We start from the raw sequence: 25,250 nt of genomic DNA, 5'->3' as shown, positions 1-25,250 counted from the left end.
ATGCGATCCGACGAAAGGCCACCTTCATCCACAGAGTGCCCGGTTGCTGCGCTTGCTGTTACTGACATGCCGTCTGAACAGAGAAAAGATCCGTGGATTGTTTCTCTTATTGACATTCTTAGCAGTTCTTCAACGTCTACATGCCCTCGAGCCATTCGTCGCCAAGCCACCCACTTCGTGCTACGGGACGCCATCTTGTACCGCCGAAACTATCAGCCCGACGGTCGCAAATGGCTACTAGTCATCCCTCGCCATTTGCGTTCCGACGTATGCACGTATTTCCATGCAGACCCACAACAAGCTCACGCTGGCGTCCTGAAAACCTACGAGCGGCTCCGCCAGCGGTACTACTGGCGCGGCATGTATTCTTATGTCCGCAAATACATTCGGTCATGTGCAGCCTGTCAGCGACGCAAGACATCTTCTCATACGACAGGCCCTCTGCAACCTTTACCGTGTCCTGCACGTCCTTTTGATCGGGTTGGCATCGACCTTTATGGGCCTCTTCCATGCAGCGCTACCGGAAATCGTTGGATAATTGTCGCAGTAGACCACCTGACAAGATATGCTGAGACTGCTGCACTTGCTTCGGCTGCTGCTCGCGACGTCGCCGCATTCATCTTACGGCATTTCGTCTTACGGCACGGCGCACCGCGAGAACTGCTCAGTGACCGAGGCCGTGTCTTCTTGTCCGAAGTTATTAATGAGCTACTCGCCGCGTGCCGCACTATTCACCGCACCACTACGGCGTATCACCCACAAACTAACGGTCTAACGGAACGATTCAACCGCACCCTTGGGGACATGCTCACCATGTATGTTGCGTCGGATCATTCCAATTGGGACGATGTCCTCCCTTTTGTGACGTACGCATACAATACCGCCGTTCAGGCTACCACAGGCTTCTCACCATTTTTCCTTCTTTATGGGCGTGAACCATCCACTACCCTCGACACCGTACTACCATATCACCCGGATGCCTCTGAATTCACCCCTCTTTCCGAAGTTGCTCGCCATGCTGAAGAGTGCCGCCAACTGGCTCGCTCGTTCACGTCGGATACCCAAGGAATCCGCAAAGATCGCCACGACAACGATCAGCCCACACAGTCCTTCGCCGTGGACTCTCACGTCTGGCTTCGGCTGCCCTTCCAAGCTCCAGGCCTTAGCCCAAAGCTTGCCCCGAAATATCAAGGTCCGTACCGGATCGTCGCGTGTACTTCGCCTGTGAATTATGTGGTCGAACCGGTGACGCCATCTTCGGACAAACGCCGCCGTGGCCGCGAGACTGTTCACGTCAGCCGCCTGAAGCCGTACCACGACCCCCTTATCGTATCATCGCCTTAGGTCGCCAGGATGGCTCCTCTTCGCACCGGGGGAAGTTGTAGCGGGTAATATGCATGTGGCACTGCAGTTGTAGTGGGTAATATGCATGTGACACTGTGCGGACTGCCACCGCTGCGGCGCGAGACACGAGCGCGGGTTGTTGGTGCGAAGCGCTAGGACTCGTATCTAGAGCTACCTGCGATCCCTCGAACGAGCTACATAAACCCCACTTCAAAATAAATAAATGAAAAAAAAATGCAGTGTTCCGCAACTTCAGGGGTGGAGTAGCAATCCTTAGGAGAAAGGAGCGGAGGGTGGTTGTAGCTAGCTCTTGTGGTAGTTGAGCTGTAATTGAGATAGCCGAAGCGAACGTTTAAGTGTCATGAATTATGAAGTTATAAGCTGTAAGGTCCTCAGTTCATTTGCATTGATCGACACTGTGCTTGGACATTTTAATTCCAAGCATTGTTCTCCCAGTCAAGCGAGATTTTTTTTGCCTCTCTGTGTGTGTATGACCCCCTTTTGGCCGCCGTGAGTCGAACGAGCGTCGCGCTGGTTTTGCCGGCTCGGTTTCTCCTCGGCGCCTTGAAACTCTGGGCAATAGGACAACGACGGAGCGTGTCTCGGGCCGCTAGGGCTCCGCCAATTCTACGCGCGTTGGCGCCTCGCGCTGCAGCGATTCTCGCCAAGTGGGCGCGTCGGCCAAAATGGCCCCGCCTGAGGAAGCTACGGTGCTATTGCTATATATAGTCAGCGTTGGTGTGCCTGAAGGTTTAGATGCAGTAGCAGAGCGGGGTTGCGGCAAAGAATACGTTCGTTCGTTCGTTCGTTCGTTCGTTCGTTCGTTCGTTAGTTAGTTAGTTAGTTAGTTAGTTAGTTAGTTAGTTAGTTAGTTAGTTAGTTAGTTAGTTAGTTAGTTAGTTGACCGTTTGGGCCTCGCCAGCTCGACGCGCGTTGGTGTCTCGTGCCGCAACGATTCGCGTGATGCCTCGCATTACGCAGATGCCAACTACGGTTGAGTCTGCTAATTTTCTGCAACTAGGGTGTCTCAGTGTCCTCCTCGCCCGTCGCTTCGTGCAGAATGGTGACAGCCGTGTCGTCTGCTACGCGGCGTATGCCCTCTTCAATCCCGCTCCGCGGTAGCCCAGAATGGTGACGTGACACGGTTTCTTCTTTCCCCTTTATGCAGTGACTCTGTTGTAACTTCGCAGTTTCGCTTTTCTACTTTCCTCGAGCCCGAATGAACGGCGTCAGTAATGTGACATATGACATTCGCCGAAAGACGAACAACGTGGAACGTGTATCGCCTAAGAAACATTCCGTGTTGCGCAGCGAATGACGAAGCAAAACGAGAAAGCGGGAACCAGAAGGATCGTGTCGGGACATTTCCTCCGCCGATATTAGTATTGCGTTGGCGTCGAATATTCATGCGGTATGCAAATTACGCGTGGTGTGGTGCTCCGTACACGAGACCGCATACGTGCGTCTCCCGAGTGTCTTTATCGACCGGACACCACTGGCCTTTTGCGAATTACCATTCTGCTGAGCGGACTTGCAAATTTTCGGTAAGGCTATGTTCGAGGGCGGAGATTCAATAAGATGGACGCGGACGAGAAGCCAATCTAGCTCGGGCTCAACGGCGTATGAGCTCTACTCACTTCGCATGATAGCCAGGCTGTGTTCTACGGAGTTCTGAATAATTGTTGAATAAAACATGCCACTCATCGATAGGGAACTAGTGAGAAGTTGTGTGCTCAGACGACAGACAGCCGTGTAAGTAAAAAGATGTAAAAAAACTGAAACTCGTTTGGGTATCGCATATATCTGGTGAATAAGGCCACCTCCGTTTCCCATGTAGGCAGGGCCACTGAGAAAGGTCACGCGGTCGTCAGCTTAAGTACTTTATTCATCTGTACGTCTCGACATTGTGAAAAAAAAAAACAAAAAATATGCAGATCTTAGTGATTCCTGTGGAGCCAAATTCGTTTATGGCCACAGCAGGAGGCTCTCGTGGTGGACAATGTTGTCAATTACAAGCTTCATAATGATGATAATGATGATGATGTCGTTTAGAAATATCACAAGCACACTATGAGGGATAGGACACGAATCGGGTGGTGTTAGGATGACAAAAAGAACGATGATAATACTTTCGTGCTTGAATGCATAAAACGCCGTTTTGTTAAGAAAGTAACTGCATTTATCCGCAAAGTTCGGGAATTGATATCTTGAAACTGGCGTTGTACTGGGAATTCGTTCCAAGTGGTTCCGCCTTGTGAACTCCACGGCTAGAATTTCTGAACTGAAATATGTGCCTTAAGGTTTTTAGTTAAAAACTTAATGAGCGAATGTTTGTTAATTAGTCAGTTATGCATTTCAATTTTTGCGCAAGTAGTCTCCGCCGCTTCGAGTAGACCACCTCGTGAAGGACAATTGCGCCATCTGCCACAGGCAACCTTTGAGGATTTTTGAAAGTGTTCGCTGAAACACCCTGTATATGTGATGGTGTCGAATGCGTAGGGAAGTCAACGGTGCAGTTTGAAATTGCCGGGAGAGGCCCTCCTCCTGCCGTGAACGTAAATAAATTGAACGTCATTTGCTGAAGAACGTCCAACGCTTTTTAGCTCGGTGTTCGGGCTTTACCGCGCTCACATTTTGTCAAAATCTCAGCTCTGATACCGTCGAAAACTTCTCTTTGTGCCTTTCTTCAATTCAGGTCATCGATCCGCCTCATTTTCTTCAAGCAAGGCTTATCGTCCATTGCGCAACGTGCTTCGTCGTTAAGACTAATGAAGTCTTGTTTCAGAGTCCCGGTACTTCGCAACCGCTGAATTCGAATGCGTAGACAGACCGGAGTAGGTGGACTCTATATACCTTCAAGCCAGGCGGTTCACTGACCGCGAGAAGGCGACGCCAGCTTGCAGCAACTGTCGCAATGGGCCGTCTGGTGAATTAAAGGTCTCATGTATTGCAGGGGTCTGTCGCAACGACAGAAAACAAAACAAAAAAAAAAGCTCAGGACGTATCGACAAGACGTCGTCTGTCACGTCGCCGTACTTCGCGCACTGATGGTTCTTGTCTTTCCGCTGACTTTGATGCCGGCTGTGGCTTGTGCGATGGAGCTGCATTACATTATTGTCAGCCCACGTATCGCTTTAGACATCAAAGTTAGCCATAATGGAGAGAGAGAAAGAGAACACGAAAAGGGGGGAGGAAGGAGGTATGGAACCTAACTAGACTCTGTCAAATTTGCTATCCTAAACGTGTGGATGAAGATGAGGGAGAGACAATAGTTTGAAACTATGCGCGTGCACTGGGTACCTATTCCCGGACGGTCACTTTCGGCGACATCGGTTTCAATGCGCGCTTATTGGCCGGCTGTACAATACCGCATGAGCTATAATTGGCTGGTTAAGCAGCGCATACGTCATGCGAAAGTCATAGTGAAGGAATCGTCCGAGAATACGCCACCTTGGCGATGCCCAGCGTAATTCTGGTCGGGCAATTTACATAATAGTCTGTCGTCTTCGAGTGTTGCAGAAGACAGAGCCTCGTAACTATTATGGAAACAACTCAAGAGGCGCATTGATGGCGCGTCCACTGGAGCATGACGTCTCCTCTATGGCGCCACGGGGATCTCCTACATCCGCTCGCAGGAGGGCTGTGCCGGGGGCGTTGCTAACTGCAGCATGGTTCGGCCCGTTAAATTATAGTTTCCTGCCGAGGAGAGAGAAATATGACAATGAAGAGAGGGGGGCAATCAGATGCACATTCGGTTTGCTACCCTACGTAGTTGAATTAGGGCTGTCAGGATTGGGGGCTCAATCTCATCGTCCGTGGTCCTTTGCCAAGATTGGAGTACGGCATGAATTCGAAGGTAGCTGGCCCATGCCGTCGTCCAACTTATTTACGCTGAGATCGTTGATGAAGTGAAGAACTGTTTCTCATCGAGAACGATGAAAAGGGTTTATTTACAGAAATTAAATCAGTCTAACATGACTGCTTGAGAAAAAGAGTATCAGTCCAACATGACTGCATGAGAGAAGTGACTCAGTCTAACATGACTGCTCAAGAGAAGTGTCCTCAGCATTCGCACAACCACAGTTTTTATACACTCGATCCGCCGGTCATACGACGCGGCGACTGTTCGTTTACTCATCACCAACTCCCCGCTGCTCTGCAGATCAGTTTACAGACACAAAGGCACACACATTCCGATGCCCAAACGACGGTGTTGGAGGGGTGCCGTTCCGGGTCGCTCGTTGTTCCGTGCCACGCCGAAGCGTGAGAAGCACAAAAATACGTCGTTCCCGCGGCAGCTTGTCCATGCGTGTCAAATCAGCTCCGCGTTGGGGAACTCCGGAATCATTGTTCACGCACCGAACTAGTTCTGTCACAATGTCGAAGGGGCTGGAGGAAGGCGGCGGATTCCAGCGCAAAGGCCGCTTCTTCGAACGCCTCCCAGCTGCAGCGACGGAGAGGGAGAGGTGCGCGTCGTGTCGCCCTGTCGTAACTGTGTGGCAATCTTGTTTCGCAGCTCGCAATTCTGAACAGGGCTACGAGATGGAGAGAAAGAAAGGAAGAGATAGCACTGTAGACGCGTACATTCTGATGTGCGCATGCAGACGGCTGTGAGCGTTCATAAAGTCAGTATTATGCAGTATATATTCCGTATAAGTTTTCAACAGGCACACGCGATAGGTGTCACAATGAGCGCCCGGCTTTCTCTGCAGTTTTAGCGGAATATAGAAATTGTTCTCTACATAGTACCGTGGAACACCGCTGTACATGGCTTTACGAGCTTTATGAAAGCCCTTCCTACAGGTCGCTCGACTTCGGGAACTGCAGCTATGCGCGTGCCTCTTTCTGAGCTGCCGACGCGTGTGGTCACGTGGTCCGAGGACCTTCGTCACCGAGAATGACGTTGAGTCCAGGTTATATAACATGTCGCGTATAAGATGGCGGCGCGCTGGTCACCGTTTCTGGGACAGACCAGCGCACAGATGTAGCAGGTTGTAGGGGTTGGAAGACGGGACGTCGGGATGAAAACCGAAAACTTGGGAGGGATTTATTCTACATTTTATACAAGGAGGTGAGCGTCAATTAACAGTCGTACAGACATTACGGGCCGGCAGCAACTCGGACGCTGCGGCCCGCGGCAAGAAGTTCGAGAGAGGTGAATCAGGGAATCAGGGCATGTCCCAGAATCTCAGGTCTCTCTGGAAGGCTTCTTATAAGCCCTTCGAGCACTGCAAGTCACGTCATGTTTGACCAATGGGAGAGTCCACTCCGATGACGCCACTTGCAGCCAATGGTAGGCGCCCGTGTCGTGGTGTCACACCTGGCGGGGCTCTCTGCTGTCTTGCCTCGCAGACTGGCAATCCACTTGTAGGCTGGAGAAGGAGCGGGGTCACACCTGGCGGGGCTCTCTGCTGTCTTGCCTCGCAGACTGGCAATCCACTTGTAGGCTGGAGAAGGAGCGGGGGGGCGCCCGTGCACCTGCTTCATTGTCGGATGCCCACCTGCTCCCGGTGACTCGGCTCCGCAGTGGTGGCAAATGCCTTCTTCAAAGACGAAGGGGGTCGATTGCGCTCCATTGTCCCAGGCCCCCTTCTAATCCCGGCGACGCACGAACTTGTTGCCTTAAACTTGTTTGCTCGGCCGCTTCTCTGGAATGCGCTTTCCTGCTTCCGCATTCCTCAATTAGCTGTGCTGCCACTCGAAGCGGTTTGGGGAACTCGAAGTAGCCTCAGGAACCAGCTCCATATCTAACAGCTCGTCCTCGCCCCGGTTGTTCTGAATGGCCGGTGAACTCAATTCGCTGGCCAGGAGGAACGCTGAAAGAAGCTGCAGGGTACTGGGGTCGAGCCTCGTTTGACGAACTTCGGGATCCTAGGCCCTGGAGAACAAACGTCAAACAAACAAAACAGCACAGCGCTGCACCACGCGTAAGCGCAGGCTCTTCACCCCTGACTCGCCAGACTATTACTGAGTCAAAATCAACCCTGATCTTTTATTTCCCCAATTTCGACAAAACAGTTCCAACCACCCTTCCAAACAGCTATCCATTTCTCCTCGATTGCCGACAAGACCAGAGTACTATTGTTGTTGCAAAACAAAAGGGTCGCTGACGATGCAAACAACAAATGAAAACAGCCGAACATAACTTAAGTGGCCTATCTACACGAACAGCATGTTTCCAATCTATCGCAGTGGCGTACTTATCGCACGTATTGGTGCCACTGAACAATCTGGTCAACCTCACAAGTACGTAATCACAAGCGCACTAGCCTTGTGGTCACTAAACAGAACGCGTACTTGCGTTGTAGGCAAACTTTTCATTTACGCTTACTCACGTTTTTTTCCCTGAAGGTCCTACAGGACACGTGACGTAAACGAACAATTAAACTCGGGTGACTTACACACTCCGCAGAACTCTGAAAATGATGCGTCTTCTACTAACTCTTTCCACGCACGTTTACTAAAGAAGTCAGAATACGGCTGCCCTCCACACACACTAGCAACCCAGTCATAAAGTCTGCTTCCTTCCGTCCACACAGGACACGCGCTAATGGAACTAAGAACGCTTCTCCGTGCAAATCATGCACTCACTGAAAATCTACGCGCTTAACCTTACAAAATTCAAAAACACATAAAAAAGAAAGAAGGTTAAATAAAACACGCGCTTTACCATAGGCCTCTGAACGATAACCTTGACCCTCAGGTTACTTACACACAAAAAAAAAAGCCTATCTACTTATTAATGAGCATCTCGCGAGACTACATGTTTACATAAACCTCATCTTTCAAATCACGGAGCTTTCTCAAACCAAAACATAAACAAAGCTCATACCTTACACGTTGAAAGAAACTCTAGTCTCAAATCGCGAAAACTTTTCGATGCTCAAAAATAAAAAACAACACTTCATTTCTACAGAAGCGCTCCTGGCCTCCCTTTCCAAACGCTTACGTCTGACTCATACTTTGAGTCGAACCCGCGGTGGGCGAAGCTTGAAAGCTACTCTGGCTGCCGAGAGACAACAAAAGGGCTGACTAACTATCAGCTCCCCCAAGACGTCACGGTCTCCTGCCAATTTGCGTCCTCGCGCCCCGCTTTCAACACAAACTCGATTGACCGCGTCGCTACTCCCCACCTGGTCTCGTCCTGCCACCTTGCGTTTCTTCGAACTGCACGCTGAGCTATAAAAAGAACTACGGAACGACGAGGAGCTTAACTGCCCCGTGCCCTTTGTCCGCGTCCGCGCAGAACATTCTTCGCGGTCCCCCTTTGACCGGTGGCTCGACCATTTTGGATGCGTCAACATCGTCCTAGACGACCGCACCTTCTTCCTCGCGCCCTGCCCTTTTGGGTTTCTCGCCATCTTTGGCGGCGCTACATTAATTACCGACTTTCGGTCTTTACCGCGCTTCTTTTTACGGCGCTTTCTCTTTGCACTAGCCTTCATGTCGCCTTCTCGTGCCTCGTGCTGGCCGGTACACATTTCGTCGGCCCGGATCGGCCTCTTACCCGCATTGTCTGAGTGATTTACATTTAAATCTACTCTCTCTCTGCCTCGACTGGCGGACAGCTCAACCGACTCTGGCACAATGCAGCAGGCTTTACTCGAGTAAGACAACTCGCACTCTTGCGAACTGCCCTCTACTACATTGCCCAGCGCACGCTGTGAATCGGCACACAGCCCGTCGGTATCGATCGCTGTCTCACGCGCACAGTCCGAATGATTATTAACTGAACCATCCCTCTCTAGGCTATCTAGACTGGCGGAGAGCCGCACCGATCCCTGAACAATGCAGCTGTTCTCTCGTGAGCTACGGAGCTCGCCACCCCGAGAACTATTCTCAACTGCATCGTCCAGCTCGCACTTCATTTCTGCACGCACATCTGGCTCTACATGTGTGCTCGCTTCTGTCTGGTCAGCAGTACCCTTTTCTTCGCTAGCAACCTCGCTAACATTACCAGCGACGCACACACGCGGTGACTGTGCCAAATTGTTCGCAGCTGGCCTAGCTGTCTCTACAGTCATCTGTTGGCACAGCACCTCGTCGCTCTCCTTGCGGCCTTTAACGGCCTCTGTTGCCACTAAGGCATCGTTAGCAGCTAGCCTTTTCCCTTCACTTATTAATCGGCAGCTAATCTCACAGGCACTACTCTTTTCGTCGGCTTTTGGCGAAAATCTGCTAGATGCTTCCTCATTCTTTCGCTCTGTACTACCTACAGAATTCAGCCGTTGTCTCTGTGCCAATAACTGATCACAATACTGTATCTCTTTGATCAGTGCTGCCTTCTCTCTTTCATACTTTTCCTCTCGCTCAAGCGTACGTTGATTCTCACGTTCGCGTGCCTTCTCACGTTCGTGACGCTGACACCTAAGAGTAAGTTCTCGAAGCTCCTGCTTCCGTTCATTCTCGCGTTCTTCACGCTGACGCTCACTCCTAAGCTCACGACGCTCTCGCAAACGTACACGACGCTCTCGCTCCCGTGGCTCCTGTATCACCTCCCAAGCAAGCTTAATGCTTTTCTCATCGTTGCCACTATCGTTAATCGCCTTTATGATAGCTGGCGTTTCCATCCGTTCGTCCGCCTCAACTCCCAAATCGTCGCACACCAACAACAAGTCTAACCTCGTCAACCTTCTAAGATCCATGGCAGCTGCCCCGACAGGTGGTTAAAACTGTTTTCCTTAATTAATTTGTGCAAACACAAAATGCAACAAATTCCCGATTCCCAGAACTATCAAAATTGAACACACAACCTTTGAGTCTGGCGAATCATAAGGAAAAAAACCACGCGCTCACTTACGGTTGCAGCACTCTGCCATCCGGTTCATTTGTCCGCTGTTCCCGGTTCCTTCCGGACTCCCTGGGTCGAAGGCTCGCTCCTTCTTCGATACTCCCAGTTTCTTCGGACCTCTTTCGACGAAGGCTCTCTCTTCTTCGCTTTTTCCGGTTCCTTACGATCTCTCTCGACGAAGGTTGATTCGTAGCGCTGCCACCAGCTGATGCATTCGGAGGCGATCCTACCGCTGCCAACCAGATGTAGGGGTTGGAGGACGGGCTTCGGGATGAAAACCCAAAACTTGGGAGATGATTTATTTTACATTATGTACAAGAGGGTGAGCGACAAGTAACAGGCGTACAGACATTACGGGCCGGCAGCAACTCGGACGCTGCGGCCCGCGGCAAGAAGTTCGAGAGAGGTGAATCAGGGAATCAGGGCATGTCCCAGAATCTCAGGTCTCTCTGGAAGGCTTCTTATAAGCCCTTCGAGCACTGCAAGTCACGTCATGTTTGACCAATGGGAGAGTCCACTCCGATGACGCCACTTGCAGCCAATGGTAGGCGCCCGTGTCGTGGTGTCACACCTGGCGGGGCTCTCTGCTGTCTTGCCTCGCAGACTGGCAATCCACTTGTAGGCTGGAGAAGGAGCGGGGTCACACCTGGCGGGGCTCTCTGCTGTCTTGCCTCGCAGACTGGCAATCCACTTGTAGGCTGGAGAAGGAGCGGGGGGGGCGCCCGTGCACCTGCTTCATTGTCGGATGCCCACCTGCTCCCGGTGACTCGGCTCCGCAGTGGTGGCAAATGCCTTCTTCAAAGACGAAGGGGGTCGATTGCGCTCCATTGTCCCAGGCCCCCTTCTAATCCCGGCGACGCACGAACTTGTTGCCTTAAACTTGTTTGCTCGGCCGCTTCTCTGGAATGCGCTTTCCTGCTTCCGCATTCCTCAATTAGCTGTGCTGCCACTCGAAGCGGTTTGGGGAACTCGAAGTAGCCTCAGGAACCAGCTCCATATCTAACAAGGTACAGATGTAGCAGTGGGTCTGATTCTGGACATTGTCGAACGCCGCCATCCCGTCGGTTGTGATTGACTCACAGGACTGCTACTATGTGCGCCCTCTCTGATTGTCCCAAATCTTCGCCACTATGCCGAGTTTTACAGTATGTGACAGTGCACAGAATAGTGCCGTGGAGACTCCGGAAGTGTATTGTCATGCGTACATTGACCGCAGACTCCTCGTCGCCATGTTAAATATTTCAAAATTACTCGACGTATTGCTGCTATGCTACTCAAGTCACTTTCAACTCGTTTTTTTGTGTGTGTGTCTGTTTAACTTTTTTTTGTTTTTGTGTTACTCGCGCACTGACCGCTTGACCGGCCGTTCTAATGCCTCAAAAACATGCCGCCAACGATTCCCCCTGAATACCTCCTAACCTTTCGCATCCCCAACACGCTCCCAAGCCGCCGTATTTCTTAAAAATTTCATTTTTCTCTTTCTTTTTCTTTCACTCTACCCCCCCTTTTTGTCTGTCTTGGTGCCGCCCTGGCTTCCCCCCCTTTTTTTTCTTTTTCTTTTTTTCTGCTTCTATTTCTTTTCTTTTCTCCCCGCGTGCCCACTCTCACGCTCTTGTCCCCTCGTCTTGAGAATGAAGCCCACAGACGTCGGACGACAGCGCTTGTTTCCTCTGGTAATCTCTCTTTTTAAAACCAGCCGCCAGCGACAACACCCGCACGTGACGTCACTGCACTAACCCTTTAAAACTAACACGCCGAGGATGACGAGGCCGCCTTTGACGAAGATACGTCCTCCTATCGAAACGTTGGCCAGCCTTTCTGAGGCACCTTATCCCTGCTTACTAACTTTATACCACATTGTCTTGTTTTTTTTTTCTTGTCGATGGCCGTGTTCTTTTTTTTTTTGCCGGGGTTGTCATTGTTGTCCAGTTATCGCTCGGCGTAAGACACGCCTATTGTATCCGGAATTTCTCGGAGGTTGTCGCCGATTCCGTAGAAAGATAGCCTTGTTTGGTCAGACTGCGCGGCGCGGCGCAAAGGGTGTTGCACATTTCTCAAAAGTACGCGAAGACTAGCGGTTGCTCTGGAATATAATAATACGCTGGTAGGTGCATAGATAGCGAACTTACTTGGTCCGTCAGTTAGATTCGACGATAGACGACTGTACTCGCCGCTATCGTTGTGAGTTTAGTATCGCTTGTCTTCTCCGGGCACATGTAGCTATCGTCGTGGAGTTTACTTCAGGCAGTTTTGCGTGTACTGTCTCGGAGGACAAGGCTAAAGGAACAACAAGTGCCCGAGAGGCCAAGCCGCCACATATTATTGTGATTCGGGATCGAGGACGAGAAAGGGACTCTCGGAGCAGACGAAGAACAAGAGACGAAAAGCCTTATGCAATATGTACAGATATAGCAGGTAATAGCATACGTGCATGCAGTAAGAGAACACCAGACCGACGGGGCGGCTGGTGGCGACTCTCTCTTAAAAATGAACCGGTTCTGCCTTAAATCCCTTTGGCGACCCATCGTCGGCAGGAACGAGGCGGGTCAGGTGCTAACGTCACCCACGTCGCATTTCCGTTTCGTCGCGGCAGCGGTCTTGGTATGGTGTCTCGGTGCGTCACCATATTCTTGGTGCGGTGCGCCACCGGATTTCTCTGTTCGACCCACGGAAAGGGGTCGGCAGTATTGTGAAACCCTGAAGGTTCCACATAACTGCCGAAGGTTCCACAAAGCATATAGTTGGGCGAGTTGACTTGACGTGATGATGTCAAGGTTGTCTGTCAGTGGATGTCTGAAGCTCAGCACAAGGGCAATCACTTCAGAGGAACGAGGGAGGATCACCCGTTGCCTCGATGATAGGCACGCAAATATGCAGTAACGACAGCAGGGTTCATCACAACATTCTATACAATTCGAAGGCGTGTTCATCACAAGGCTACAACCATGGCATTCCGTAATGAAATTCAGGCGTTCTTAGGACTGACTTACCACCGCAAAAACAGAACAAAATTTAGTAGCACACCGTGGCTCATTTGCCCCTCTCCCCCACCATCTACGCCTCTAATAAAATACTAGCTCACGTTTTTATGGTTGCAACAACATGACAGTATTTAAAGTGTGTGCGTGGGGGGATGAACAAAGGGGTTGCCCCTCCCCCTCCTTTTTTTTAGCCGCTTCCTGATGGTGACAGGATGACGAAGGTATTATTATTAAGGAGACAACGACCACAGCAAACTCGTTTTCAAGCTTTCGTTTGCTTGTTGAATCTAGTGTACGTCAGGGCGAATCTGAAAGGGACGAAAAGGTGCAAGCCCCTTGCTGAACCGCACCTCAAGTGCACAGAGCACAGCGCTACACGCAACACTAACTCTACATGCAATGCCAACTGGCCCACCAGTCTGTTTTGCTAAGCTATTGTCAAGTTTCACTTCAGTTGGCAGTGAAGTTTCAAGAGTAAAACGGGGTCAACAGTGAAATGAATTGTACCGTGGGATTTTTACAGCGAAAGCTGTATACGACTAAGCTTCCGTAGTTGTTTCGGTGTCCGGCAACAGAAACAGACGTAGCAATTTCTAACAAACCCATACCGGTGCAGGGCAGCGCCGCAGATGTTATAATGCGGAACAGGTTTGAACGCTCGCCGTAAACAATAGAGTGACGTCAAGGCTATCGCACTATATAAGCAGGAGAGGTATCGGCGCTAAAAACAGCTGCGTTATCGATGGGGCGGACACGTATTGGGGGCGAGCTCCAGCACTGGAAAAGCTGGCACCACCGTCGGCGTGACGTACGGCATGAGGGATCACGTGGACACAGCGGCCGCGTCGGCTGCTTCGGAAGCGCCGAAGCGAGCTGAAAACGAAAGCTTAAAGTTCCACCTGCGCTGCGGTTCTGACTAAGTGGCGAGGCTTTCCCGCCTTGGGGGGTGTGTAAGGTCGCTCTGATTGTTCGTGTTCTTAAGTGTCACGAATCGGCCACGTGCTTTGTGTATAGAGAGGGGGTTCACTTCCCCCCGTGTCAGCCGGGCAACAGTTGCTGTGTTATGTGGGGTCATAGGCACCGCGCGGTGCTGGGTGACGCGTCGTGGCAGGCGCCAGGAGGGCGAGTGCCGATTCCGGGAAGTCGGTATTGTGCGCATGGTGTCGGCAGTCCGCCGACGGGCACACGAGTCCACACAGACCAGCCTTGAAAGGGCCCACTGTACACGGTATTGTGGATCTGGCTTCCGAGTGCCTGACTCATTGGAGGCGCCGCCGAGGTTAAGAAGGGCTTAGCAACTTTGACCCCGTGCCGCATGCACTGAGCATGGACCTAATCTTCTACGCGTCCGGAACGCAAACGCCAGCCTTGTTGTTGGGTGCGACTCGGCGGCGTCTTGGAAACGGCGGCGTCTTGGAAACACGCACTCGGAGAACTTTGTCTAGTACGGCCGCACTACGTGGTATCTATGCCCCTGCTTCCGAGACAGTTGCGGCCTAGGGACGCCCTTGGGATCTGAGGCGGCCTAGCGATAACTTGTTCGGGCCTGGCGTGTTTTGCTGAGCCCGTCACTAACTACGGAGAAATGAGAGGGCAACGGAGTTTTAGGGAAGAAGGAAAAGAGCTTTGTTTTCCAATATGTTTATATTTAAGAGTAAGCCCATCCCTGTGGGTTGTGGCTTAACAAACGGTTGACTCTGATTGGCAACTGACCCTGTAGGACGGGCCAACGGCCCTACCGCCTTTTTTTTGTATATTTGGGCTATAAAAATCGGGACGACATGCTGTCCCTGAGACTTGGCTGAAATCAGGATTGCTGATAGATCAGTCAGCCTCCGTAATATGTACGTTAAAACGAGTCTCTGCTCTAACAGGCATTGAGAAAGTCGAAGAGTGAGTGTCTGCTTGACAACATTCAAAATCACTATAATAGGTATACATATAGTGGCTGCCCTTGGAGGCGTGCAGGCCAGACATGCTCGGTGCCGCATTGCCGGACGTACGCAACGGAGCCCGGTGTCAGCCTTATTCACACGTAGCCGCAGGACAAGAAGCTGCGTGAGGCTTGTCTCGCGAAATTTAGAACCGGCAAACAGCTATCGGCTACAAATCGGGTATGCGACAAGCACAGACGCGATGAATATTTCTGCTACGGCAGCGAGACTGAGATGTTCGGTGAGTAACAGGAAACGCGCACTGAGACGTTCGCCCGCGCTCCGTGCCCGGTTAATGTCACGGCGGTTTGGTCCATGAACTTGATGCTAGACACTGGCAAGTTCACTAGAATGGAAAGGGAGTGGTCAGAAGCACATTAAACAAAAGCATGGCACATGGTCATGATGGTTAGGCATGGCACATGGTTAAAGGGTAAAACGCTCAAACTCCGTACACTTAGTCCATGTCTGTTGCACACCTCATTGCTTCCGACGATGAAGACTCTTCAAGAACACCAGACGCTCTGGTGGTATCAAGTACGGCGCCATCTTGAAAAGCTCTCATGACGACGATTTTGTTTGCTTCTGTGATTGGCTGGCGGAGTAACACAACCTCGCGCGGTCCACCGTTACATTACTGGACTAGGTTCACTTTTTAAACTTCTGTGACTGCGTGGAGTCACCACCGATTCTCGCATTATCGCGGCGCTGCTGTCGCACTTTGCTCGATCATCACGGCGAGGGCGAGGCAGCGAAATGATCAAATTGTTGGGTGACATGAAAAACTCCCGATAGAGCTTTCTGTTGCTCAGTACTTGCTACATAAAAGTGTTTTTTCCGAGCCTGAAAGAAGCCCGCAAATGCACGCAAAATTATCGCGCGACTGGCCGCTCGAGGCACTTGGGAGTAACGTTGGCGTGGTCCGTGTGCCTTGGTTGCCAACTGCTGTTTTTAAAAGTTGTATCCTATATTAGAGTCGGAGTCGGGCTTGCAGCACGATCGGAGAAACTTGGGGCCACAGGACTAGGCGAGCAGGATTTAATGGCAGTATTTACATTTTATAACATGAGGTACATTGACAGTCTAGCGCGACTCCCATAAGGAGCCCGCAAAACTAACATACAGCAAACAGTTTACGAGCACACAGCTCGCTACTACATTTCGAGCATGACAACGAGCACTCAGCTCCCGACGACGAGCACGACACGAGCACTCTCTAGCAGCCGGCAAACTCTGCTTATAAGCTCTCCGCTTGACGTCATAGTTCGACGTCATCGTTCGACGTCCACTCTTCGAGGTCCACCTGGTCGGAGTCCCAGTGGATGGAAACGTTCATCCAGTCATTGTAAACTTGCCGCCGCCCTGCAGTACGGCCCACACACACAAAGGCACACACATTCCGAGTGTCCGGAGCCGACGTCAGAGGGCTTCGTAGAACTCTCGGCGCCGCATAGCTCTCGGTGTCGAAGTCAGAGGGCTTCGTAGAACTGTGCTCCGTGCCGGGTGGCGCGGCGGAGTACCACATTCCTGAGCTGACCGCGCGCCACGTGGCTGCCGGTCATCCGCAGTTCTCTGAAGGGCTCCCCTCCCCGTCTGGTGGGCTTGGAACACGTGCAGTGGGCTGAAAGCTGGCACGTTGCCACCCCGTACGGCGCTTCCTAACACCTACTATAGAAAAATGTCGGGACACGACCCTTTTTTCTGTAGAAAATCGCCACCATTGCCAAATCTCCGTGGCCGTTCACTTTCACCGTGGCGTTCACCGTTCACGTGGCCGTCCGCCTGCTCGGTAATCCATTGAGCGACAATAAACGACAATAAAGTTTTCTCTCTCACTCACTCATTTGGAAAAGAAAAAAAAACGCATTTTTAAATAATTTCGGCTATTGACGCCTGCAGCGATGTCAGAAACCGACCCTGCGCTGCCTCCTTCGAAAACGACCATCTTTTTCGTAGCAGCTTTCAAAACATTGCGTTCTTGCCCATGTTCCAAAGCATGGGCACACATCGGGATGCAACTCTTCTGACGTCGCAGATGCCATTTGCAAGGCATTTTGAAACTGCTGGCGACACATTCTGTAGGCACGCTTCAACGTTTCTTGAAATGTCACGTTGTTGTTTCTTGACTCCCACTCCCACTCGACTTTTCAATCGACTTCTGTCCGCGGTGTACGTGGTTCTGCCTCTTCCAAGTCATTGAAACGTGCAGAAAGCTTTCGCTCGGTAAGGCGAAAGAAAAACGCGCTCCGGAAACAACACACTTGAATAATTACAAACCGCTGTTAAAATCACGAAGCTCTATCACGCAGGAAATGCTATTTCCTGAGTCATTGTAGAGGGCGACCGAGTGCCAAACAAATATGGCAATATGGCGAACAAGTCCGGCAGGGTGAATCAGAAAAGAAAGCCGCTATTGACCATGTCTTCTTTTTTTTTTGGGGGGGGGGGGGAGGGAATGTATCGTTTTGAATGATGACGTCGCAGCAAATAGTTCACTCATCCCACACTTCCCAATGCGATGTTTTCCACGGTAGAGCTCGAAGTACTCGAATGCGCACGGGCCCGGCAACGAAGGAATTGACGGTTATTTGTCCACGTGAAACAAGACGAAACAAAAATTGCATCGGCCTTGATGCCTGTGCCTCCTAGGTTTGCGGTTGTGTTCCCATTTCCAATTGTTTTGTGCCGCGTCAGCAATGCTTACCAACGTCCGCGAAATATTATTGCTGGCCCATTTGAGAAGCTGCAACAAAAAAAAAAAAAGCTGAAAAAAAAAGACCGCTTCATCGTCCCGGCTTGGAAACAGCTTTATTCGTGCGTTAGAAGCCTTTTCGTGGCCTTTACTGTACTTGCTTTTCTTTTTCTGCTTCTTTTTCCTGCTGGAAGCGACCAGCAAAAGGTCGCAAGTCAACAACCTCCAGGACAGTAGAAGTGTGGCGGCCTCTGTCGCCGATGGCGCGAAACAATCCGCGCGGCAGTGCGTTCGATTCGCGCGTGACGTTGATTTCGACCCTGCACCGACGTACGCGTTACGTCACGATCGCTTCGTTTTCTGGCGCCTCCATTTTCGTTCGCGGCCGCAAGAGAGGCGGTCGAAGCGAACGCGCCGCCGGTCGAGCGCGAAACCGGATTTGCCTGGGTCGCGGCGGGTGCTGGGCCAATAGACAGCGCCGCAGCATTCAGCCGTTTGGCTTTGGATGTAGGCTTAGCGCTTCTGCGTTTGACCGGCGCCAGCAGCAGCAGCTTGCGTAGCGCGCTTTTATCCTGCTGTTTTGTTGCCAGCGCGGACGCTCGACCTCTAGCTTTGTGGGGCTCGGTTTGCATGGCGCGCGTGCCTTCTGAATAGCGCGTGCCACCCGGTCGTCTTCGTCAGCTTCACTGCAAGCGGCGTGTGCGGCCCCAAACCCGCGCTCGGCGCGCAACGCCACTTTTCCCGGGCGCCCCCACCACAAATGGAACAAACCGGCAAGAGGTCCGACAAGAAGCGAACGCACAAGGACGGCACGCCGGCCGAACCCGAGGAATTCATCGTCGAGAAGATACTGGACCGGCGCGTGCGGCAAGGCAAAGTCGAGTACCTGCTCAAGTGGAAGGGTTACGGTGACAGCGAAAACACCTGGGAGCCCGAGGAGAACCTCGACTGCCCGGGCCTGATCGCGCAGTTCGAAGAGAAGCGTAAACAGAAGGCCGAGTCGCTGCAGCCGTCGGCGGCCAAGATGAAGGACGACGCCGACGCTCCGAGCCGCAAGAAGAAAAAACAGGACGGCGGTGACGCAAAACCACGTGGTTTTGACCGCGGCCTGGACCCGGACCGCATCATCGGCGCCACGGATTCATCCGGCGAACTGATGTTCCTCATCAAGTGGAAGGACTGCGACGAGGCCGACATCGTGCCTGCGCGGGTGGCCAACGTGCGCTGCCCGCAGGTGGTGATTCGGTTCTACGAGGAGCGTCTCACTTGGGACACTTGCGGCGGACGCGACGACGAGCCGTCCGAGAAAGCGGCCAAGGCTTAGCGAGTACCCGCCAACGGCGACCGACCACTTTTGCGTCCAGCGCGCCGCATTTTTCTTTTTTCTTTTTGACGGCCTGGACGGTGGCTCTTCCGGAACAATTCGTACCTACAGCCTCCAACTCCTGTTCTCCCCATTTTATTTTTCCATTTGATTCCGTACCCCCAGCGATACGTCATGTGTGTGTGTGTTCGTGCTTTTTTTTTCTAAGCCTTCTTTTACTCAACCTGAGGTGCCGGACGCTATGTGAGGGGGGAAAACAAAGCCGTTTTCCTGCGCCGTAACCACGTCCGGCAAGAAAGTGTTTCATTTTTTGCTTTGTTATGCATTGGTTATCGCTAATTGTAACCGCATGGCCTTCGCCGTGTGTGAGATAAGGCGTCGGTAATGTTTGCTTTGTTGTGCTTTCTACAAGCCGTCATATTGGAGCGCAGGCGTCCGTTCACACAAGCTTTCTTTACTTTTTTTTTTAACCGTTGCTGTGCTGCCCACGTTGTTGCGACCGTTTTGTGTTGGCATAACAAAAAAATTGCGCCATCCTTTTCGGTCGCCATTCATCAAGTCTGTATCGCGATAAAAAAAAGAAAAAAAAAACATTTCGCCAATGTATTTTCCAACAACGAAGCATTGTTCCATTAGCGATTTGAGATAATTGCTCTCTAGGTTGCACGAGTGGCGTTTCTTTTTTCTTTTATTTGTCGTTTTTCTATGCACAACCTGCTCATTCTTGGTTTGAATCGTTCGTTGGGGATGCTGTAATTGTATAAAACAGGACATCATTAAAGAGAATTCTTTCTTCAACAAGTTCTTTGGGCAAAGGACAGTGTTCCAATACTTTTTTTTTCTCTCTTTCTCTCTCTATGCCTGTCGGCATCTGGCAGCTGTCGAATGTGTGCCAGCTTTTGGTGGTAACGTTGCGAAAGCTGTATATTTCTAGTCTCTTCAGCTGCTGTTTTGTATCATAGCAGTCTTGCTTGACACAGTTGCTACAGCTGGGCACTTTGTTTTAAGGAACCATCACTGGGCTCTTGCCTTGTTTAAATTTATAAATAAAGTGTTTCGTAATGTATGACACCAGCAATAAGATAGGGCAGGCAAGCATTCAGATTGTCTCTGTGGCATTGTAATGACTTTGCTTTGTAGATTTACGGTTGTTTGGCTAGTTGAAATCGCGTTGGTCTGTTTTTGACAGATGGCGTATATTGCGCCAACTCGTGTCTGGCGTCTGAGGAAGTGCCACATTTATTTGTAGAAAAGAAAGTATAATAGTTTCATGGTAATTCCATGGCAACATATGTCTAATTTTTTTTAATTCATGAACTATTGAAGTGATACATTTTAAGGCTTATCTTGCGTGTCCTGTCATCGTAGCTTGTCACATTTTTCGCTGTCCTACCCAACAGCATCCTAAGAAAAGCAGTGGTGTGCGCAATTTTTCGTCAATATTTTGCACAGTCAAGTCTCGGAGGTTACGTGGGAGGGAGCAGCATTTGTCATGCTGTGTCCGTGATGCGCTCTTTTGCCATTATTTGGATTTTAATCACCGTTGCTGTGTTGCAGTTAGGCAAAAGCTATAGCATGTGGTAACAACAGTAATGTGCATTGCGATTTATTCAGATTTCATGCAGAATTTACTGGTTACATACCCATTTACATCTTAAGGGTGTAAGTGCATGGGACCTCAGAGATGCCTCGTTGGAGCACCACTCGTGGCTTTTTGCCATGCTACAGGAAATAAACTAATTAAAGATGCAGGCTATTTCTGTTCCCGTGGTTTTCCAGCATTGTGAAGAACCTTAAAAGACGTGAACCTGCTGCGTGATGACATACTGACATCGAGAGCAAACGCCCAGCTAACTAATTTTACTAAAGCACTTCTCGCATTTTATTGAAACTCCCAGCACAAATTCCATCAGAGGTGTTTCAAAATGTGTGGTGCACATTTTAAATATTATTTGCATCACTTGTTTTGCTTTTGATGTGCCCTTTCACATGCAGAATTGTGTACACATTGGCTGAACTGGTATACGAAATTCAGCATTTCATGTTGTCACTGTGGTTCAGTTTGCTTAGAAACTCGCCAGTAATGTTAAATAACCAATAAATCGGGTACTGAAACGGGTACCTGCTTCATGTTGCGTCACAATGAGTTGACGTCATATCCTACACTACTGTAATGTAAAAACGCAGAACCTGTGCTAAGCACGCTGTACATGTGGTGCTAATGCCAAAAGACCAAAGCTGATATCTCCCGACGACATGGAGAGCTTTTACAGCTGTTTTGAACTAGATAGCAGCGATTTCAATGACAGTATGAGTGCTGAAGGATTGGTGTTTGCTTTTGACAAGCCGCTGCGGTGCGAGCTAGCTGACATGCCTAAGCTCAACACATTGTGCTGCGGCAGGACGAAGAGAAAGACCAGTTATCGCGTCTGTCAAAACGATGATTTTTGGCTGTTGTTTCGGAAAAAAAGGGAGCCAGCTTTGTCGTTTCTGGGCAAAGTGACAGTGTAGTCTGCGACTTCACTAGCACTGGTTGGCCAGTAAAAGGTCATACATTCACGGGCACGACTCGGGAGCACACAACCAATCTTTAAAATTCATATTCAGGAAAACTAAACGACTTGCCGCCATGTTGTTGCCACCATAGAGAATGTATATTCAAAATTTTATTAAGGTTAGTGGACATAAAAAACACTGAAGTTGCCCTTTGAACCCTTCACCAGTTTCCGGCATTGCCAACAAACAACTGAGGCAAGTAGATTGCGCACCAACAGTCATGTTTGCAAATTATTAAATGGCTGCACGGCACGAAAACAGAAGTTTCAAATGAAAGCTGGTGTGTTCGTCCTCTCGAAGGAGCCCCCTCTGCCTGCCAGAAAACCAAGGTCGCACGCACAAATGCGTCTATGCTGCCTGCTACGTTGCCATAAGTGGCAGGTGATTCTGGTGAATGATCCAATGCAGGTTTCGCTAAACCTGCCACTGGGAGGGCACCACGCAGCAGTAAAGGAAGAGAAGAAAACATTGTGCAGATCCCACGCACTGAGATCAGTTGTGTCGCCTATACCCTGCGTTGCGCTTTAATTAATGTGCCTCTGCTTCTGCACGCCCTGCGAAAGTTGTCCGCTAGACACATTTGCATGGTTTTATTTTTCAGAAATAGTAGAACCACACCGCACCTTCAAGTTTATCTAGCGTTTCCTTGCCTTCTCACGTCGCCTTTGCCCGATCCCTTACCCCCCTCTTGTATTTGTGTGGGAACTGCGAGCAAAGAGTGGCAAGGCTGTTTCGCAACTCGTTTTGCAACTGCGTAAGTTCTACCAATTCTCTGCCTCCTCTCCCCCCTCCTCTCTACCATTCTATCTAGCTTCCCTCTGGACATTGGTTGGAAGGTAAGCACTTTGGAGGGGATCACTGATAATTACAGCTGTCAAGAGGCTGATGTGGCGACGATCCAGGAGCCCCAGAGGGTATTGTGCACATTCGACGCGGCGTGGTCCAAATGAGTTCCTCGCATCTCTTCTTGTCTGTCACGCTCCTTCCATTATACACGCTCTGAACCACGCCTCGACTCGGTGTGCCGAACAGCAGCAGTAGTGGGAAAGTCGAAGGAAAAGGCAAAGAAATCTTCACTTTGAAGTAATTGATACGGAGCTTTCAACATCAGTGAGATGCAGTTGTTTGGCTCCCATATGGTAAAAGGTAGGGAAGGATCATAGCTTGAAGATGCTAGTTGAACCCGCGGGAGAGAGAGTCTATGTTAGCGGTGAAACTCGTCCTACAGCAGCACTGCAAAGTGAGATTTCAGTTTCCCCAAGATCAAGATAACCAACCAGTTTGAAAGACCCTTGCATTATAGTATGCTTCACAGATGGCCTTCATAACTTCCAATCCATAACCAAAATGTCTGATGAGGCCTTGCAACCTTTTCTTGATTGTTGCCAACAGGAAACGTACCAGAATTTTTTTTCTTGCCGAGTTTCAGTATCGAGTATGGAGTTTCTGGCTACATGTCCTTGGGCATTACTGAATGACAAGCAGCAAGTGTCATTTGTCGGTTTAGAGCAGGAATATAGGACAAGGAAGAGGCTAGCCACGTGACTCGCTTTCTTTTGAAAGCAATCAGAAGGGACAGACTGATGCAAGATATCCAGCTGAAGGGTGTCGCACACGTGCTGTGAGGAGCCAATGAAATGCGCACCTATGCTTCACATATAACGAGAGCTGTCTGTTCGAGTTCCAAACAAAGCCTTATGGTGGCTTGGGGTGAAGCCTACTTCCACTTTTATGCCCGAGGTCTCCCCTCTATTGCTGGACAAGATTGTGCTAAATATCTATGTTCATTGATTAAGCTTATTCTCGGTGTGCTTTGCACATTTAGATTAAAAATAAAAATTTGGGGGGGAGGGTACTTACAGGTGCTGTCACTAAAGGGTGATATCAGAGGCTGTTACAAGAACGTAGCTTTCTCGCAATACCATTTCATAATGATGAAGGTACATTAACGAGTGTAAAAGTCATGGAGGGCGCACTGCAACTAATTTAAAACATCAAATTCCCGTCTAGAACCGTGTGCTCCAGCCAACTTGGCGAAGTGCTAACACCAAGCACAGCAATTACTTTTTAGGGCACATGTTGCAGTGTAAAGTTCTGAACAGATGTAAAGCAGCACCAAGGGGGAAAGAAATTAAAAGGAGAACTGAGATTACATTCGTCAGCCTGCCATTTTTTTTCTACTTTACATGAAGGCTAAAAAACCTCTAAATCCTAGAAAGAATACTTCCGAGTGTCGGAGCACTCTAAATAATTCACTGTTGCAGTACTAGCTTCGATGAATCAGGTTTGGTTTCGGTACTCGTAAGATGGGCACATCGTGACATCGTGGTACGCTTGGTTGCTTCATTCCTGCAGTAGCTGAGGCTGCCACATGTGAAGTTAGCTAGAAGCAATGCATGCTCTTATCTTTCTCATGACCATCATCATACCTAGTCTTATTACTGCACGACACCGGGACATTTCGCTCTGTGTCACCACATTATGGTATGTTGACGCCAGGCCTGGCATTTTGAGACCAGCTTTAGTATCAGATTAAGATATCTCTGAAGTGTTTCCCAACCTCCATACTGGCTGAACACTGTCCTTTTATGTGTATTGAGTGTGTGGGAGAGCTCCCACAAATTTAACATTATGTGTCAGTACTACTTTGAGGAGTATTGACCTGACACCACGAGAGGAGCCAAAATATTAAAGGTTAAGTGTAGTAACATCATATTAACAGGGAAGAGGCGAGAGCTGCTGCTGTTAGAGGTGTTCGGCTTACCAGTATGAAATGAAACGCCACATTTCCACATAAAACCAGATATATCTTATTGCAGTAGCAAAAATACAGACCCTTAACGTGCAAAAATGCCATCAGCGCTGCTTTTGTCATGCTGTCTTGCCAAATGCTGCTTGTGTGTGGATGCTTAGAGGGACTCTGGAGACACGGAGTGCATTTGGCTGCAAAAAAGACAAAGCAAAATCAACGCCCCATCAACGTTATGCTCGATGGTCGAGCAGGGCAGCGTTCCGCCTTGCTGCCGGCATGAGCATACCGTGCACATCACTATAAGCACGCTAGTGTTCCTGTTGAGCTGCTGTGTGTATGCACTGTTATATAACTGGAACGCTCGGTAAATGTCAAGCTGACGTTACCTAACATTTCACTAAGCCCTGACAAGCACCGACGGTTTCCCATCTGTCTCATCACACACATCATCGAGGTGTGGTGCCCGAAATGCCACGGGCACTGCTCATTGCACCAGCATTGTGAGACGCCTGGTACTTGACAGGGCACTGTTCCTTCCACGCAGCAGGGGTTAAGTTTTGAGTGCCGGGTCACGCCAACTAGTTGCACCCGTATATGATTAGAACACCGTGTGAGGAGTCCAATTGCGATGCTATACCTTGCTATCACTCTCAATGCTATTGCCCTTTAGGTGAAACTACATATTTTTCTCCTGTTGAAGCAAATGGCATGCAGATCCTATTAACTGTAGACATTAATGACCTGATGCGCACTCAGTGAGAACATCAGACCGCACTACGCACCAGCAGCTGGATCTCAATTCTGCCACCTACCAAATCGTGTTCTCGAGTGTCTTGGCTACTCGGCCATGACCTGCGGCCAAATGGCCAGATGATT

At 50.0% G+C, this 25,250-nt stretch overlaps 2 protein-coding genes across 5 annotated transcripts in view; both read left to right on the top strand.

Annotated features, from left to right (window-relative positions):
* Positions 1–25,250, top strand: part of LOC135899632 (protein dispatched homolog 1-like) — a 500,922-nt gene that overhangs the window by 432,689 nt on the left and 42,983 nt on the right. The gene's annotated exons all lie outside the window — the stretch shown is intronic.
* Positions 18,108–19,867, top strand: LOC135899624 (chromobox protein homolog 1-like). Its single transcript, XM_065428929.2, has one exon. The coding sequence runs from the start codon at positions 18,503–18,505 to the stop codon at positions 19,064–19,066; it is 564 nt and encodes a 187-aa protein (XP_065285001.1). The 5' UTR covers positions 18,108–18,502; the 3' UTR covers positions 19,067–19,867.

Source organism: Dermacentor albipictus, chromosome 10, assembly GCF_038994185.2.
Source record: "Dermacentor albipictus isolate Rhodes 1998 colony chromosome 10, USDA_Dalb.pri_finalv2, whole genome shotgun sequence".
Lineage (NCBI taxonomy): Eukaryota > Metazoa > Arthropoda > Arachnida > Ixodida > Ixodidae > Dermacentor > Dermacentor albipictus.
This window is presented reverse-complemented; position numbering and strand designations above follow the sequence as displayed.